Genomic DNA, 18,716 nt, shown 5'->3' on the forward strand with positions numbered 1-18,716 from the left:
TAGTTTTCGCCTGTGCTCTAAAGCATGTTTGAACATATATGCAATAACCTACATCCACTGTAATTACATGCACAGACATTGAAATTATTACATATTTGGGATTTTCCCAAAAACTTGATAGGACGACCCAGTTTATCTTTGGGCGTTTCCTCTGCTGAACCAGCGGAACCAGTGCCCTGTGAGGTAGTAGGTTCGTTTGCAGTGGTAGGACAAAATTGGCAGTATGGCCATGGAGGAGCAGTATGCACGGGCCGGTGTTCTCAAACCTGCAAAGTGTCTGCAGAAAATGACAGTATCAATCTCGCTCCAGTTGGACCTTGTCCCGTACTGTGAGAATGCGCCAGACACTTTGGAAAAATCCTAGGGGATGTACTGGCAGGCTAATTATGCCGGGTAAGGCGAAACCATTAATCTTGTTCTTTGGTGACAGGTGAGGCCCTGCTAGTTGCCAAGTGGCTATGAGAGGCTCTGTCTATGAGTTGGCGCGAGGGGTTATTGAGGCCACCCGTCGTAGTGGCAGGAATCGTAGGCCTCTCGGTGATAGTAAAAGAAAACAGGGGGAGGGAGTGACAGGTGAGGCCCTCTCTATAAATATTGCGAGGCGGCTAACTCACGTGTGGCCCGATGGCGTTTGCCTCCGAGACTTGGAGGCGGGGTGTTGGCCTCGCGGACCACTAAACGATAGGCAGAAATGCCAAGAAGGGAGATACCTATTTGGGCCTATACCCCTAACTTGCCAGTACTCTATGGCCTAGAAGAATGAAACGTATGTGAACTACAGCGTGAGCAGGCTTACGTACCTGGTAGTATGTATAAAGTTTTGAGAATCGACAGGTATGAAAACCTGGATAAACCTAAAAAGGGATAGAGTGAGAATGGATCCCGTGAGACCTGTGTAATCTGTATAGGCTGGGATTATGGCTTCTAGCAGTATGTGTGGGAGGTGTAAAAGTCTATGAGTAGGATAGTGACATGACTGCCCATGCTTGGTGACAAGCGTTATGCTGAGTCCGATACCTGGCAGCAGGGGATTGGCCGTGTAATGTGTATATATGGAAGGTGATCAGATGATATGCATGTCACTAAACTGATCTGGGAATGTAAGGGACTTTTAATGTGAAAATGACAATATGCAGAATCATAAATGTTGCTGTAAAGTGACGTATGAATGTAAGAACCAGAACGTGTGATTCAAAACCGAAAGTCTTGTGAGACGTATATGCCGTGTTCTTGAATACTCGTGTTACGTCGTCTGAGTGTGTCAAGAAAAGGCCTGAGTTTGTAAATGCCATGTGAAATTATGTGAAATGACAATCTATGCAGAAAATGTTGTGACGTATGAGAGGTTGAACCAAGCGTGTGATTCAACCCGAAACCCTCTGTGGAAGGTAGGACCGTGTTCTTATATACTCGTGGTATGCGTATGAGTATGATAAGAAATGGCCTGAATAGTTAGTGCCATGTAATCGTAGTGTACATGGTTGTAATAACATCTCCATTATACTCTTAGAAAATAGGACTGTGTCCTTGAGCTTGTGGTATGTGTACGAGCATGACAGAAAAAGGAGCCGTAATGTAGGCTAACCATAACTGTTGTATAACAGGATGTTATACTAATATATCCTAATTTAATAATATATCTGAGCCCTCACTTAAGTATAATTTATAACACATGAATAGGGAGGATATGCTTAAACATCATATGTATATAAAATACAGTCTGTGTGTGTGTGTGTGTATGTATAAAATAGATGAAGTATCAATATGAAAATATATATACAGAGGTACTTAATAAAAGACTAAAATTAAACTTATTTACCAGGATAATTGCCAAGTACAGAAAATTTTATAAGGATAAATAGAAACATGGTAACATACTGTGAATACTGAATAAGGATGCATACGATTGCTACATACACGGTACATAGGTTTCCGGAAACCAGAGGGTTAATTCGCCTGTGACTTGGCCGTAAAGCGTGCGGCCGTAAAGTAAGGCCGTGAAAAATCGTGACGCCGTGGGAAGCGATCCGGGCGACGGACTTACGTTTTTGAAGACCTGAGGACTCAATCAACAATGAAGACCGGGTTTTTGTGCGTGGCTGGCCGGGAGGAAAGACCTGAAAGGAGTTCCTGGACACCGCTAACACCAACGAAACGCAGAGTTTCCCCGAAAGCAAGATGGCGCCGTCCGTGAACCGGAAGTGGATTCATGATGCAGCGCTGACCTCGGACGGTATGGAGCCAGGTAAGGGGTGTCCCTTAAGTAGGTAGAAGGTGAGTCATACGCCCCTCCCACAATTACAGGCCAAAAGGCCTTAATACATATATATATATATAAAATTTATTTTCTTGCGGTTATTTGCATTTTATATACACACACATATATATATATATATATATATAGATAGATATATAGATAGATTTATATAGAATGTCATTCTAAGTGTATTTTGTTACCTATATATATTAATAACAAAATACAGTTGGAATGAAGTTACATATAAAGATATAATTTATATTGAATTTTGTTTCAATATTTTATTTATTAATTTTATTATACGTATTTATATACAATATATGTGTATATATATATATATATATATATATATATATATATATATACACACACATATATATGTGTGTAACGTCATTCTAAGTAAATTTAATACTGATATATGTACCTATATTAATATTAAAATACACTTTGTATGACATATATATATATATATATATATATATATATATATATACACACACACACACATACACACACACACACATATATATTATATATTATATATATAAATATATTTCTATTTTATTTTAAACATGCCAGCTATGGGGGGCCATGTGATCTTCTTGTGCCGTGGGAGGGCTGCTTGGGCTGTGAGGCAGTCCTCACGAAGCGGAGCGCCTGATAGGTAAGTATCCCAGGTGCTCCAGCCGTTACGGTGTTCTATGCCGCCGCAACGGCTTTAATGCCCAATTAAAGCGGGACGGCATAGAACGCCGTAACTGCGTTAAGGGGTTAAACATGTTCATTTAACAGTAGATTTGTGTAGAAACGGTGTTTTTTAATTATTTTTTTTTTTAAATGGTAAATGTACAGAATATCAGTATCGGCTTTAAAAAAAAAAAAAAAAATCAATATCGGTCGATCCTTACCCCCATGTACAAGTTTTTTAGTGGTTTTGAAAGTTACAGGGTCAATTTTTTTCACATGTTGTCTTTAAGAGCATATGGTAGCCCAGGAATGAGAATTACCCCCATGATGGCATACCATTTGCAAAAGAAGACAGCCCCAGGTATTGCAAATGGGGTATGTTCAGTCTTTTTTACTTGTCACTAAACACTGGCCAAAGTTAGTGTTCAGAATTGCTTTTCCCATTTTTAACACACAAACAAATATAAATGTGAACTTTGGCCAGTATTTGTGACTAAGTGGCTACTAAAAAAGACTGGACATACCCCATATTGAATACCATGTGTTGTCTACTTAAAAAAATATATGTACATGTGAGGTTCGATTCAGCGATTTATGACAGGTAACAGTGTTACAATGTCACTATTGATACATTTTAAAAATATATATTTTGAAACAATGTCCTACTGGTACTTACAGCCCTATAACTTGCAAAAAAAAGCTAACATGTTAAAATTGGGTATTTCTAAACTCAGGACAAAATTTAGAAACTATTAAGCATGGGTGTTTTTTGGTGGTTGTAGTTGCGCAACAGATTTTGGGGGTCAAAATTATAAAATATAATGGTAAAAAAAACCATTATATTTTTATAGTAAAATATATATTACATAGTTACATAGTTAGATAGCTGAAAAAAGACTTGCGTCCATCAAGTTCAGCCTTCCTCACACCTGTATGATATGATGAAATTAATGGTATCTTTAGAAAGAGCATTTAATGGTGAGAAAAATTGTATATAATATGTGTGGATAAAACAAATGAGAGAGGAAAATTACAGCTAAACACAAACAGCAAAAATTCTCAAGCAGAAAATTGAGGGGAAAAAAATGGTCTGGTCACTAAGGGGATATATATAAACATTGACATTCTCCACAAGTCCTTGCACACTATTACATTTTTTTTTTAGCCATTGCCAAAAATATTAACATAAGTAGTAAAGGGCTTGCACTCACAGTTTTTTCACGTAATAAAATTCCTTTATTCCATATTCACGTAAAAACAGATCAGTTTTTACATGAATATGGAATAAAGGAATTTTATTATGTGAAAAGACCGTGAGTGCAAGCCCGTTACTACTTATGATTTTATATATATATATATATATATATATATGAGAGAGAGTGTAGCTGTATTGGTCCAGTGATGTAGATGTAAAAAAAACTGATAAAATTTGTATCTTGTAATACCTTTTATTATTGGACTAACAGAATTTTTTTAATGACAAGCTTTCGGGAGAACCTCCCTTTCTCAAGTCTAAAGCATTTCTGAGCAAGACGACACAGAATTCAAAAAGGAGTTGTGATACAGGGGTTAAAACAACATGAGTGCAGATAAGACACAGGTTTGATAGAAACTAGACACCATTCTTGCAGAGGGTCATAAATATCTTGTGTGAAGATCACAGAGTGAGGGGAGGGGGGAGAGAGAAAAAAAACCCCAAGCAAACCATGCAGAAGATGAAGATGTAATTATTTAGTTTTTACTCTCCGCTTCTAGAACCATCTTCTGCACTGTTTGCTTGTTTTTTTTCTCTCTTTCTCCCCCCTCACTCTATGATCTTCCCGACCCTCTGCAAGAATGGAGTCTATTTACTATCAAACGGTGACTAGGGCCCCGTTCCGCGGCAAATAAATGTTTAAGTAACCATTTATTTGCTTACCTTAATCCAGCGCCGGGCTCCCTCGGCGCTGGTGACCTCTCCTCCATTGACGTCAGCTCTGGAGTGGAGCAGAATGCGCATGCGCGGCCAGAGGCTGGATTAACCCTCAATGTAAACTTAGCCGTTTCCCTGAAACTGCTATATTTCCAGCTGCAGGGTTAAAACTAGGGGGACTTGGCACCCAGACCACTTCATTGAGCTGAAGTGGTCTGGGTGCCTATAGTGGTCCTTTAATGGGTTTATATAGAAAGAAGGTATTTTTATTTAAAAAAAAAAAAATAATAATAATAATAATAATAATAACAAACAACATTTTTTCTTCAGTTTTACATGCAATCATTTCTACACACTAAGTGCAAGTAAAGAACACCCAAAATAGATTCACTAATTAGACCTGATTGTTAAAATGCCCAATATGGGGGGGGCGGAGCTAGCTGCCGACAAGCACGGACGCACAGTGAAAAGCTCCGTGCCACACTGAACAAAATACCTGATTTTTTTTGGCGGAAATTGGGCACCTACTTCTCCCAAAACCTCACCCAACGGTCGAGGAGAAGATAATGGGCAAGAAAACTAAAAAGTCGAGACCGGACAAAACCCCTCTTAGCCGCGATATCGGCGAACTCTTGCGCAAATCACAGAAGGCCGCATGGGAGAAAATGGTGCTGGGGGAAGATGGATGGGGGAGACTTCTACCCAGATCTGGAAGAAGGCGCATCGGTAACTCAGCCCACAGGGCACAAGATCACAGCCCCTCCAACAGGAGAACCGGTGACTGCAGCCTTGCTGACAAAAATGTTCACGGAACTCAGGCAGGACTTAGCTGCCGACCGAGAAAGCTTTAAAGTGGCCATCGAGGGGGCCACCATGAGGCTCACCCAGCTGGAGACCACAGCTAAGTCCCAAGACACACGTCTGAATACCCTGGAACAAAAAGTATCAGACCTCCACAAACAACACCTTGGTACAGCAGAGAAGGTGGAGGCCATGGAGGACCACAGGAGGAGGAACAATTTAAAGGTTAGAGGGGTACCAGATGACATAGGCCTAGATGACCTCCCACACTATGTGAGGCGCCTAATAGCAACATTATTGCAACCCAAACACGCGAAAAATGTGAAAATAGACGGACTGTTCCGCCTGCCCAGATCGGCGAACGCACCCCCAACCGCCACGGCTGACGTTATTGTAAAATTCCAAGGCCACCAAGATAAAACTGCTGTCCTGGCAGCGACCCGAGGGAAGACCCCTCTATCATTCGAGGACTCTCAATTGCTGCTGTTTCCCGACCTAACGAGAAGTACACTAATCTGGCGCAAATCGCTTCAACCTAGCCTACAACTCCTGAGATCCAACAACATCCAGTACCGTTGGGGAACACCGAGACTCATTACCTTCACCTTCCAAGGGACTGCATACCGGGCACGAAGTCCACAGGAACTAGACACTCATCTGGGCCGGCTGGGCCTGACGGCTCCGCGAACAGAACCACCTCGGCCAGGCTAGATCCCGCCTCAGCAAAAGAATTCATACCCAGGTCATCTCAACGTGCTATACCAGCAGGCAACGCCACCTGAACTCACCGCACCAGGCTGACTACTCGCCACCCTCAAGGGTGCCACGGATTCCGCCACTAGAATCAGTGACTATATCTACCAAGTTACAATTGTGTTTTATTGTTCCCTTTTGGCTTAATGGCGTACGTTCTGACGTGCTGCAACTGTGATTACGTCCCCTAGCATCTTACGAACTCAGACATGCTAGAGTAGGCCGCTGTTTCACCTTGTTCATAGTTTTTTCCTTTTTTTTTTTTCTTACTCAAGCAGTCTTAGGCAACGCACAAACATCTAACGTGGATGCTGATCAGGGAGACTCATTCCTACTCTAGCTCCGATCCCCCCCCCCCCCCACATCTCCCTTCCATGTTTTTTTTTTATCCTAGATAACAGGTTAACTCAACACTACAAATCCCCAGAGGGGGCTTTTCTCCCCCCCTGGCATACTCAAGTCTATGAAAGACATTTTGTTGTTGTTATTTTTATGGCTACATACCATTTATGCACCCAGGGGGACTTATTACTGTTGTATTAATATGTGAACTGACATGATTTAAACAATCCAACACCCACTCAGCATGGGACTGAGCCCCAGACATTACCCACATACATCATATCGCATGTGACCCTTATGGGCGACAGCCCACACATCGTTTTATATTGCAAAATTGCCATGCTGAGCGACCAAAATCAGTTTGTTCTACCACTGACCTCCACACAATTCACAAGTGTCTAGGACGCTATTATATACCTACTCAGCGGATAGGCTTATACAGACACGCACACTATGGCTTACACTATACTGTTGTTCACTCTTCTTAAATTACAAAAAATGCACTATTTCTCCATGCCATACAACTGTTTTTCTACAACTATGTAAAATCTGGCATTAGCTGTTGTGGCAGTGCTAGCGTATATGTCATTTGTCTCATCTGTGCATAACAAAAATAAAGAATTAAAAAAAAAAAATGCCCAATATGTCTAGGATTTCAATTAATTTTTAGAAGTTCTAAAATAAAAACTGCAAGGTGTGAATCACAGCTTTAAAGCTAACACTTTGCAAAATGTGACATACTCAGATTAAAACTTTAATAGTACTCACAGAATTTAAAACTGATACACAATAGTATATATTTTCAGAAAATACATCCCACAGGCTATGTAATAAAGAGAGCATTGTAACACTTAATTTAACAATTTTTATATTTAAAAAAAAAAAAAAAAAAAAAAAAAAAAGGATTAATTTTGTGGATCCTCAGCCAAGTATACAAGCAGCAAATTGATGTAACAGTGGTTACACAACTGGCCATTGGAATGGCAATATACAATAGAGGAAGGCATTGGAAATTTAAGGAAATGTTCCACCAGACATCATCCAATCATAACAGGTTTAGAAATGAAAATGACACCTTACTTGTCTGTGGAAGAATTTGTTTTGCCAGCCGTCGCCTTAAGACGAGCAATGTTAATCTTCTCAGAAAGCTCTTCCACAGTTTCAATGTCCACAGAATAATCTACATCACTCTGTATTGGGAATAAAAAGATAAAATGCTAGTGTACATAAAAACAAAGCGTAATAGAAAAAAAAAATTAAATAAAGAAAAACAACAACAACAAAAAACAAACAAGTTTAACGGTCATCATATTTTATCATTTAAGATACAACTCTCCATTAAAGCAGCACTGTCATGGCTGAATCCAGTTTTTTTAAATTTATTTTTTTAACCCCCTTTCCGACTCCACTATATCTATTTGCCCCCCTAGTCACCCCCAAATACCCCCATATTATATATTTTTTTTAATCTTCATTTCGTTGGCCCAGTCCTGGGAGCCGCCATCTTTGTGTGGGCAGATGAAGTACCTGTGGAACATGTCATCTGCCCAAACTAGATAGCGCTGTGAAATTCCAGCGCATGCCCAGTTAAACACTTGGGCATTCAAAATTTTCTCAGTTCCCTCCTTGTAATATGAAAAAATAGAAGCGGCAGGGAGCTGTGCTCCCCGCAGCTTCATAGCCCCCCATGTCCTCCCTCATTCTATGGGGGTCAATATGACCCCCACATTAGTACCACCTTAAGCAGCGGGTGGGGGCCCTAAATTAAAATAGGGGAGGGGGGGAGAACCCATTGTCCTCCCCCCCATGAGCCGCGGGGGGGGCCCTAAATGAAATTGTTCTCCTCCCGGCCCCCAACCATGAGTCAAGGGTGTGACCTATTGTTGTCCTTCCCCACCCATGAGCGGCAGATATTTTGTTTTATTGTCTCCTGTCTCACTATTTTTAGGGTGAGGGGGATAGGTTGGGCTTTATTTATTTTGGGTGAGGGTGAATAGGGTCCCATAGGTGGGGACCGGACAATAGTGCCCCCACCCACTGTTCATGGGTGTGGGTCGTGGGGAGAACACTAGGTGCACCCCCCCCTTTAATTTAGGGCCCCCACCCTCCTCTCATGGGTGGGGGCAATAGGTCCCCCACCCCCCATTTTCTTTTAGGGCCCACTCCCACCGCTCAGGGGGAAACAGTAGGTGTGTCAGCCCCCCCCTTCTTCTTTTGCCATTAAGTGCTCCAAATCAGCCCCTCGTGGGTGGGGGACACACACTAAGTGCCCTGCTTAGTTTAGTGGCTCCCACTCACAGGAGCTCTTCTTTAACACTGTGCTCCTTCCCTCCCCCCCTCCCATTAATAATTATTTTATTTTTTTTAAAAGGTGCTCCACCAAAGTGCACTTTATTAGAGGACGGGGTCTTTTTTTCTTTGCAACAGTGCCACTGGCTGCTCACTGTTTAATAGACATGCCTCTACTCGCGCTACAGCGTGTAGGGGCAGAAGGGAGATTTGAATCTCCCCTAATTACTAATACTAATTATTTTTTGCTTGGTATTAGTAATGTTGGCTGAAAGACCAATTTAGGTATTTCAGCCTTTTAGTGGATAGCTACCTAATACCGTGGGAATTAGGGAGCCATCTACTCGCGGCACAAATAGGATCGGAGTTTCGTTCATTCAAATGAAATTCCGATCCAAACAAAAGTCCCAAATTTCGTCTTAACACAAATGGAGAAACTGTTCTCATTCTGTTAGGGCGAAATTTGGTAGTTTTGCCGGTGTTTGGGAATACTGAAAGGAGGCATCGCGCGAACACGGAGGAAAGGTGAGAATTGTGGGAAATTGCTCTGACCGCAGGAAATGGAGCACAATTTACTCCTCCGCTGGGTCAAACATAGGAAATATAGTAGTCCGTACTTTGTCTTATGTTTTAAAGAAAATTAGAGCAGACAGGAAAAAACTAAGAACAGATCCTGAGAGAGGGAGAGAAGAGGAAGCAATTAGAGAAAGACAAGTTCAGCATGACAGTGCCGCTTTAATTATAGTCTCTGTTAGAATTGTTCACTGAGTTAGAATTGTTGGGAATTCAAATGAAATGACAATATAACAAACTGGAAGCACAAAACACTAATTAATTGAATCAATGCATTGCTATGAGAAAAGTTCTGTGTCTCCATGCAGTGGGTAGAGACAGTGAATATCAACACTGCCCCAGGAAGCACCCCTAGTAGCCATCTGAGGAGTGGCCAGTGGAGGTATCCCTGCGCTGTAATGTAAACACTGCCTTTACTCTGAAAAAAAAGTGTTTACTGCAAAAAGCTTGAAGGGACTAATTATACTCACCAGAACAGATACAATAAGCTGTAGATATTCTGGGGACTATAATGTCCCTTACAATTTGGGTTACATTTTGAATCCAACATAATTCACTTCAGTGAAAAACCCTATTTCTGTATTTTACTGTATTCTAAACTCCTGGCTTTTGCTTGTTTAATGAGGGCAGCCATCTTTACATTTTCTTGATCAGGGGAAATGCTTATCAAACCAAAGACAATGCAACAGCTTGCATGCATTTACAAATCCTGATATGTAAACACCAGGCATTTCAAAAATGTGTTGTGAGCTGGCTTCAGCTGTTCAAATTTCTCATGGACTTGTAATTACTCAATGCCCACGGTCCAGCAGTAAGCCTTAGGATGTGATGGCATAGCTGCTTTCAGCTTATCCACCAGTTCCACTTACTCCATGCAATCAGGGGAGCTATGACTGGGGGATACATGGAATATCCCATAGACCACTGCTGGAAAGATGTTTATGGGAATAGAAAAACCCAAAGGTCAGAATGGGAGATTCTTGATTGGTGGGTGGTAGTGGATAAATAAAATATGGCCAATTACTAAATATTGTGTCCCTTTAACCCCTTAAGGACACATGACATGTGTGACATGTCATGATTCCCTTTTATTCCAGAAGTTTGGTCCTTAAGGGGTTAAGGTTCAAGTACTACTAAGCCTTGTTGTCGACAAAAAAAACAAAAAAAAAAAACAACAACTCACATCCAAATCTTGTTCATTACTTTGGCCATCACTTGTGTTGCAGTCTATAACATCATGATCCTTCAGTCGAACATCAAGAGTTTCTTTTGTACCACACTCATTAGGAGTTACAATAGATTGATTTTTTGAGTCTGTGTGGGATTCTTTAGGAGATTTGATATCAGTTTCATTAGTGTTTGTGCAGGAGTCTCTCACCAGTTCAGTTAGTACAGATTTATTTTCTGTATTTCTTTCTTCTGTAGATGACAAAGCGCTATCAGAAAGTGCAACAGAGCTAGGCAAGGTAACCTGCAACAAAGAGGTCTCAGAAACACTACCTCCAGGTTCAGAATTCGTATTCTGCTCCAGTGTGACTTTAGATGCTGGATATTCTGAGTCAGATATGCTCTTTGGTTCTACTATTTCTTGTTGCTGATGTTTGTCTTTTCGTTCCACCTGGTCATTTATTTGATCTACTGCACCTTCAGATTTATAACGACTCTGGTTGCCATGAACCAAAATATTTTCTTCTGACTGCAAAGAAGAGTCAACAGATTCAAGTTTAACTTGCAGATCAGATATTTTATCAGCTTTTGCAACTTCTGAGGCAGGCAGCTCAACACCTTTTCCATCAACCTTTTCCGTATTTTCATTTGTAGTCCTGTTCACAACACACTCTGAAGGACTGTCTGATATGTTCTCCTCTGATGTATCACTGCTTTCTACAGTCATATTGTCTTTGTTTCCTGAAAATACGTTAGTCTGGGATACACCACTGATATCCTTAAGGGAGGAAGCAGGGATAGTAGTTGCAGGGACCTTTAATAAAGCAAATGTCCCAGTTTGGAGAGGCACAACATTAGATTGGTTTTCAGCTTGCCCATTAGAACTACAGGTTGTCACTTTAGATATGGACTGCTGGTCACTGGTTGTTGTTGGTGGGGCAATTCTGAACCGTAGAGTGCCCGTTTGTGAAAGAAATGAAGGATTTGAAGAAGTAGTGACTTCTGATGATACTTGGCTACTTGTAGAAACAGACCCAAGAACTGAACCAGTCTTATTGGTTATAGAAGATACTGCTGTTATACAAGGTGCTGCAACTGCTGCAGTCCTGCCTGGAAGTGGGAGATGGACACCCATGGCAGATCCTAAGAGACAGAATTAAGTAATTTGGCCAGATTTAAACATGTTACAATATTTATTTTATTTGAAAGATGGCAAGACAAATCACCTTCCATTCTCACATTTATTGATACACTCTGGCAATGCAGTGGTTTAAAGAAACTTAACATTTTGAAAATGTTAACTTAAAGCATTTCCATCCATCATAATTCATAAACAAAAGTATTTTTTTTTTTTTATTAATATTTTATAAAGGACTATTTTTTTTTCTCTTGTATTTGTTGCGAATTCGGTCAGCAAAATATATAAAACTCAAACAGGGATTTTGTATCATCATCCCTAAAAAGACAATATTAACATTAATACCAGTCTGGAAAAATATTCCACAGTCCAGTGCTATGATGGACTTTAACAACAACATAATAACATTATATTTTGTAAGGAGAGAAAAAAGAAAAGAAATTAAACATTATGATTCTGTGGTACTTACCTGGATTTCGGAAAACTATTTGTTGGTTGCCAGGCTGCACCAAAGCACTACGAACTTGCTGTAAAGGAACTAGTTGAATAATCTGTCCATTTGGGTGTCGGAATAAATTAGTTCCCCCACCTGGGCTTCTGATTGGTTGTAAGATCACCTTCTGCCCAGGTGTATGTGGTGGACGAGTAACTGGTTTAACAGGTGGGGTGCTAGACTGCATAGGTATGAGCAGTAGACGGGGACCCATACGTTTCTCCATTCTTGGGGACGTAACTGTAGCTTTTGTAACCAAAGTACTCTGCGGGGATACTGAGTTGGAATAGATAAAAATGGGGAGGGGGGAGAGAATAAAACGTAGAGCGTTTGTAATTTTTCATCTTTACCTTTTGTGCTTAATCTGATTGTTTACTTAACTGTTGTTGTTTACATTATTGCCAGCTGTAAACATTCATACAGGTAAAATACCACAAAACATCACTATTACTATATTAACCACTTCCCGGCCTCCGACGTACCAGGTACTTCCGACCAAAAACGGTCGTTAATGACCACGGAAATACCTGGTGCGTCCGATCACAAAAATGCACTTACCTGATTGCTGGCGATCCCCGCCAGCGATCGCGATGTGGGGATTTGCTTAGCATCCCAGGCAGTCCCCTGAGGCTGATCCGGCCCCCTCAGGCCAAGTGATTGCGGGGTCCTTGCGATCACATGGCTGAAATAGCTGGCTTGTGCAGTGCCTGCAGGGAGAATGCCTGAGCTCTAAGGCTGTCCCCCTCATGCCTGCAAACGTTTTAAAAGTTGTTAAAAAATTTAACAACGTAAATAAAAGTACTTAGATCATATTTATATACCGTATATACTCGAGTATAAGCCGAGTTTTTTAGCACATTTTTTTGTGCTAAAAAAACCCAACTCGGCTTATACTCGAGTCAGAGTCTGTATTATGGCAATTTACATTGCCATAATACAGACTGGGGGAGAGGGGGGCTGGCAGAGCTGTAACTTACCTGTCCTGCAGCTCCTGTCAGCTCCCTTATCCTCCGCGCCGTCCGTTCAGCACCTCGGTCAGCTCCCAGTGTAAATCTCGCGAGAGCCGCGGCTCTCGCGAGACTTACACTGTGAGCTGACAGAGGGAGCTGCACGGACGGCGCGGAGGAGGAGAGAGCTGACAGGAGCTGCAGGACAGGTAAGTTACAGCTCTGCCAGCCCCCCCTTCCCCCCACTGAACTGCCAATGCTGGACCACCAGGGAAGGAGAGCCCCCCTCCCTGCCATATATCAAGCAGGGAGGGGGGACGAAAAAAAAATAATGAATAATAATAAAAAAAAATTATAATTAAATACAATAATAATAATTAAATAAATAAAATAATAATTAATAATAATATTTTTTTTTAAATAATACAAATTTAAATAATAAAAAAAACACCCACCCCCCACCAAGGCTCTGCAACTCTCACACTCTCACACACTCACTCACGCTGCACTCATACACACGCTGCACTCATACACTCACACTGCATTCATACACTCACACTGCATTCATACACTCACACTGCATTCATACACACACACTGCATTCATACACACACACTGCATTCATACACACACACTGCATTCATACACACACACTGCATTCATACACACACACTGCATTCATTATACACACACTGTAAATAAATATTCAATTAATATATTTTTTTTAGGATCTAATTTTATTTAGAAATTTACCAGTAGCTGCTGCATTTCTCACCCTAGTCTTATACTCGAGTCAATAAGTTTTCCCATTTTTTTTGGGTAAAATTAGGGGCCTCGGCTTATATTCGGGTCGGCTTATACTCGAGTATATACGGTAAGTACTTTTAGATGCACATACACAATCCATTATTAAGTGTATTTTAATAAATATATATATATATATTTATTTATTTATTTAGAGAGAGAGAGAATAAAAATAAATTGCAAAAAATTAAATACATTTTTACATTTAAAATAAAATTATATGACCGCTTAAATGTGTTCTAACTGTATTTTGATATTAATATACATATAAATCAAAATACATATTGGATAACGTTATATATATATGTATAAATAAAATAACAAATTATATATATTACACACACACATAATTAATACATTGCTAAACACAATTAAACACCCCAGTCAAGCCATAAGACTTGCTTTTTCCACAGAAATCTCACCTTAACAGTGCTCTCACTACTGCAAGGGATTCTGGGTAGTCGTATGCAAATGACCTAAAAAAAAAAAAAAACAAAAAAACAACAACAACACATTTTTCCCCTCATAATTCCACTTTATATATGGAATCCTTGGAGTATGTGTCTGCTGTATACAACATTTTTGAAACACAACTCAGGAAGAGGAGCAAAGCCAGTGAACCACTCATGGACAGATGTTTCGTTGTTAATGCAACCCATCAGCATGAGGTTGGTTACAAGTTTAGCGTTAATTGTAAAGCATATACCAACGGAGTTGTGGTGGGGAAAAAAAAGTGTGGCTAAAAACCCCTTCCACCTAAATGCATAGTTAATACATTTCTAAACACAAATACACACACCAGTCAAGCCATAAGACTTGCTATTCCCAAATCTCACTTTAACCGTGCTCTTTTGAGCTCATTTGCATACGCCCACCCAAAATCCAATGCAGTAATGTAAGCACCGTTAATTAAAGTAAGAAAAAAAAGTCCTATCTGGGACATTTTTGAAGCTGGCCAATGTAATTTACCCCCATCAAATCCATTTATTTTTATGAAAAGTAGACACTCTGGGGTGTTTCCAATGGTGGTATTTTAACACTTTCCATGCACTAATTCTACCACTAGTCTTTGTCAAACTTTTGGGTAGTCATTTTTTTTGTGTTATTTTTCTCTCTCATTGTACTTTAGGCATGGATTCTCAGTTCCTGTTTTATGTTACTGACAAAGAACTTCCCAATATGTGTTCAGCAAAATCTGAGTACAACAGTGCCCCAAATGTACAGGTTTTATGGATTTTTGCAAACTTACAGGTGTCAAATGTAGGGCTTTCCCTTTTTCCATGTTTGCACATTGAAATTTGCCAGATTGGTTTGCTGGGCCAATGTTTCCTTTGAGACAGTATAGCAGCCTAGGAAGGAAAATTAACCCCATCGTGGCGTATCATTTGTAAAAGTAGACAACCCATGGTATTCAAAATTGAGTATGTCCAGTCTTTAGTAGCCACTTAGTCACAAACCCTGACCAAAATTAGCATTTACATTAGTATTTTTTGAATTTTTTACACACAACTGCTATTTCACCAATGATATCAGTATAATTCATTTTACTGCTCTAAAACACTCATTTGTGTGGAGTAATGTCTTATGAGTACAACAGTACCCCTCAAGTACAGGTTTTATGGTGATTTGGAAAGTTACAGGGTCAAACATAAGATGCCAAATTTTGATTTTGTAAATTGCTATTTGCCATATTGGCTATGTTGCCTTTGAGACGGTATGGTAGACCAGAAATGAAAATAAACCCCACCATGGCATACCATTTGAAAAAGTAGACAACCCAGGGTATTCAAAATTGGGTATGTCCAGTCTTTTGTAGTAGCCACAAACACTTAAGTTAGCGTTCATATTTGTTTTTTGCATTATATTATTTATTTTTTTTACCCAAAACTGCACTTTTACTGGTGATTTCATAGTCGTGATAAGTTTTACTGTTTTAAACACTCATTTTTGTGTTCAGCAAGGTCTCCAGAGTATAACAATACCCCCCCATGTACAGGTTTTATGGTGCTTTGGAAGGTTACAGGGTCAGTATAGGGCTTGCCCAATTCAATTTGCCAGATTGGTTTGCTGGGTCTGTGTTGCCTTTTGAGACCATATGGTAGCCCAGGAATGTGAAATAACCCCATCATGGCATTCCATTTTCAAATGTAGACAACCCAGAGTATTTCCAGCCTCTTGTAGTAGCCACTTAGTCACAAACGCTGGCCTAAGTTAGCGTTTATATTTGTTTTTTCAGACATTTTTTTTTATTTATAATATATATATCATTCAATCATTTTATATACACACATACATGTATTACATATAACTAAATTTCTAAATAAATATATATATATATATATATATATATATATATATATATATATATATATACAATAAACAATACACAAGAGCCAACCCCCACATGTTCCATATATATATATATATATATATATATATATATATATATATATATATTTATATTTAGAAATCTAGTTATATATAATACATGTATGTGTGTATATAAAATGATTGAATTCTTTTAGAATATATTATACATGTGGATGCTTCAAAGATGTGCTGGAGATGCACGGAAGTGGTAGGCAGTCACTTATATAGTGGAATTGTACGATAATTGAAAAAAAAAATTAGGATCAGGTATATAGATATGTGTATAGATTTTATAAGATTAAAATTGATAAAAAAAATCCCCAGGTAACACTTACGTTTAGGTTGGCCAATCTTAAAAACATATCAATTTTATTTGGTTGTGCATTGCTTTATGGCTATAAAGATTTTGATAGCGAGAAGATGGAAACAATCTACGGAAATTAGTTATATACATTGGAAAGAGCAACTAATACTATAACCGAGGATGGAAAATGGTATACTTTGAAGAGAAAATAGCTAGAAACCCCTGGGGGAACCGGCTGGGTGTATGTCGGGCTATCAGTATAGGGGATAACCCTCACATAAGTGTATATAGCAAAGAAAAGAACATACCTAACAGGTCAAAAGAAAAAGGGCGCCCCCTAGCAAATTGTCATGGATACACATCAAATTTAACTTTTAATAGTTTCGATTAGTAAAATATTGATGAAAGAATAAAAACAACAACAAAAAATAATAAATAAAGAAATAACCAAAGGTGTAGAGAGGTGAGATATTGCCTTCTAAGTGGGATATATAGCCTAAAGGTATCTCCTAAATGTGGACGATACAATCTTGAAAGGAGAGTGAATCCCAGTATAGAGCTCGTACTTATAGTTTAGAATGGTAGCAACTTATAATAATGCTCCCCTCTATGCTCATAGATGGTAAATACCTATCCCAGCAGGGCCCGTATTAGAAATAAAATAAGGGAAAATCTCGCAGATTGTGCTGCATCTGAGGGAAATAAATAATAGTAACACATACAGAGCAGAGAAAGGAGAGACTGCTACTAAGTTGCTAATGTAGCTCAGCTGGATTGTATATCCAAAGAAAAAAGTCCCTCTGTAATGGGTAAAATCTCACTAGATAGGGAGGTAGTGTGAAGAAGGGCTAAACTAACAGAGCCCCCAAAACAGGCAATTGGAAATGACCCCTTATGTCCCACAACCCTCAAAAGATTAAGCCCAAATCCTCAAAGAACCGAGCCCCTTCGTTGAAAAATTACCCTCATACCCCAGGGATACGAAGGACACACTGAAGTGTTTAGCTTCTATTAATCTACCTAGAGATACTTTGTTGTGTAGTTTGGATGTGGAAGCACTGTATTCGTCAATTCCACACCCCCTTGGACTAAAGCACACAAGACACTATTTGGAGACACATGGGCTTAGACACCAACGTCACACCTCTTTTGTGCTGGATCTATTGCAATTTGTGATGACTCACAATTTCTTCTTATTTAATGGTCAATACTACCACAAGGTGCAGGGTACAGCTACGGGTACATCTTGTGCCCCATCATATGCTAACCTGCACCTGGGTTGGTGGGAGGAAAATTTGGTCTTTTCGGACACTAATGTTGACTACACCAAATATATGTTTTTATGGAAAAGATATATAGATGATGTCCTCGTTGTCTGGACAGGCACGGGAGACTGCTTTACGGCATTCGTGGAGAGGTTGAACTCTAATGATCTGAATCTAAAGTTCACAATGGAAATTGGGGGTTCCTCCCTCAATTTTTTGGATTGTACCTTTAGCACTAACTCTAAACAAAATATAGAGACAACACTCTTTAGAAAACCCACCTCAACTAACACTATGTTGAGATAGGAGAGTTACCATCCGACCACTCTGAAGAGAGATATTCCGGTTGGACAGTACCTCCGACTGTTCAACCGTAGAGGAATTCATTATTCAGGCAAAGTCACTTAAAACCAGGTTTAATGAGAGGGGTTACCACAATCACTGTTTAAAGTATGCATATCAGACAGCACTACACAGCGACAGGATGGAACTCCTCAAAGATAAACCGGTACTCAATGAACCGGTGCCTATTCGCTGTAATGCGAACTTTGACTCTGGTTGGGATCAGGCCAAGAAGATTTTGGGGAGGTTTTGGCCCCTTATATCCCAAGATC

At 39.7% G+C, this 18,716-nt stretch overlaps 1 protein-coding gene across 1 annotated transcript in view; it reads right to left on the reverse strand.

Moving 5' to 3' along the window:
- The window catches only part of MGA (MAX dimerization protein MGA), a 310,904-nt gene that overhangs the window by 78,996 nt on the left and 213,192 nt on the right, over window positions 1–18,716 (reverse strand). The window contains exons 16-19 of the mRNA XM_063440253.1: window positions 12,389–12,688; window positions 11,115–11,924; window positions 10,798–11,033; window positions 7,833–7,942 (exon numbers count right to left, since the gene is read on the reverse strand). Of these exons, the coding sequence (XP_063296323.1) occupies window positions 7,833–7,942; window positions 10,798–11,033; window positions 11,115–11,924; window positions 12,389–12,688 (1,456 nt within the window). The remainder of the gene's footprint in view (window positions 1–7,832; window positions 7,943–10,797; window positions 11,034–11,114; window positions 11,925–12,388; window positions 12,689–18,716) is intronic.

The sequence above is a fragment of the Pelobates fuscus genome, chromosome 13, assembly GCF_036172605.1.
Source record: "Pelobates fuscus isolate aPelFus1 chromosome 13, aPelFus1.pri, whole genome shotgun sequence".
In the NCBI taxonomy this organism is placed as follows: Eukaryota; Metazoa; Chordata; class Amphibia; order Anura; family Pelobatidae; genus Pelobates; species Pelobates fuscus.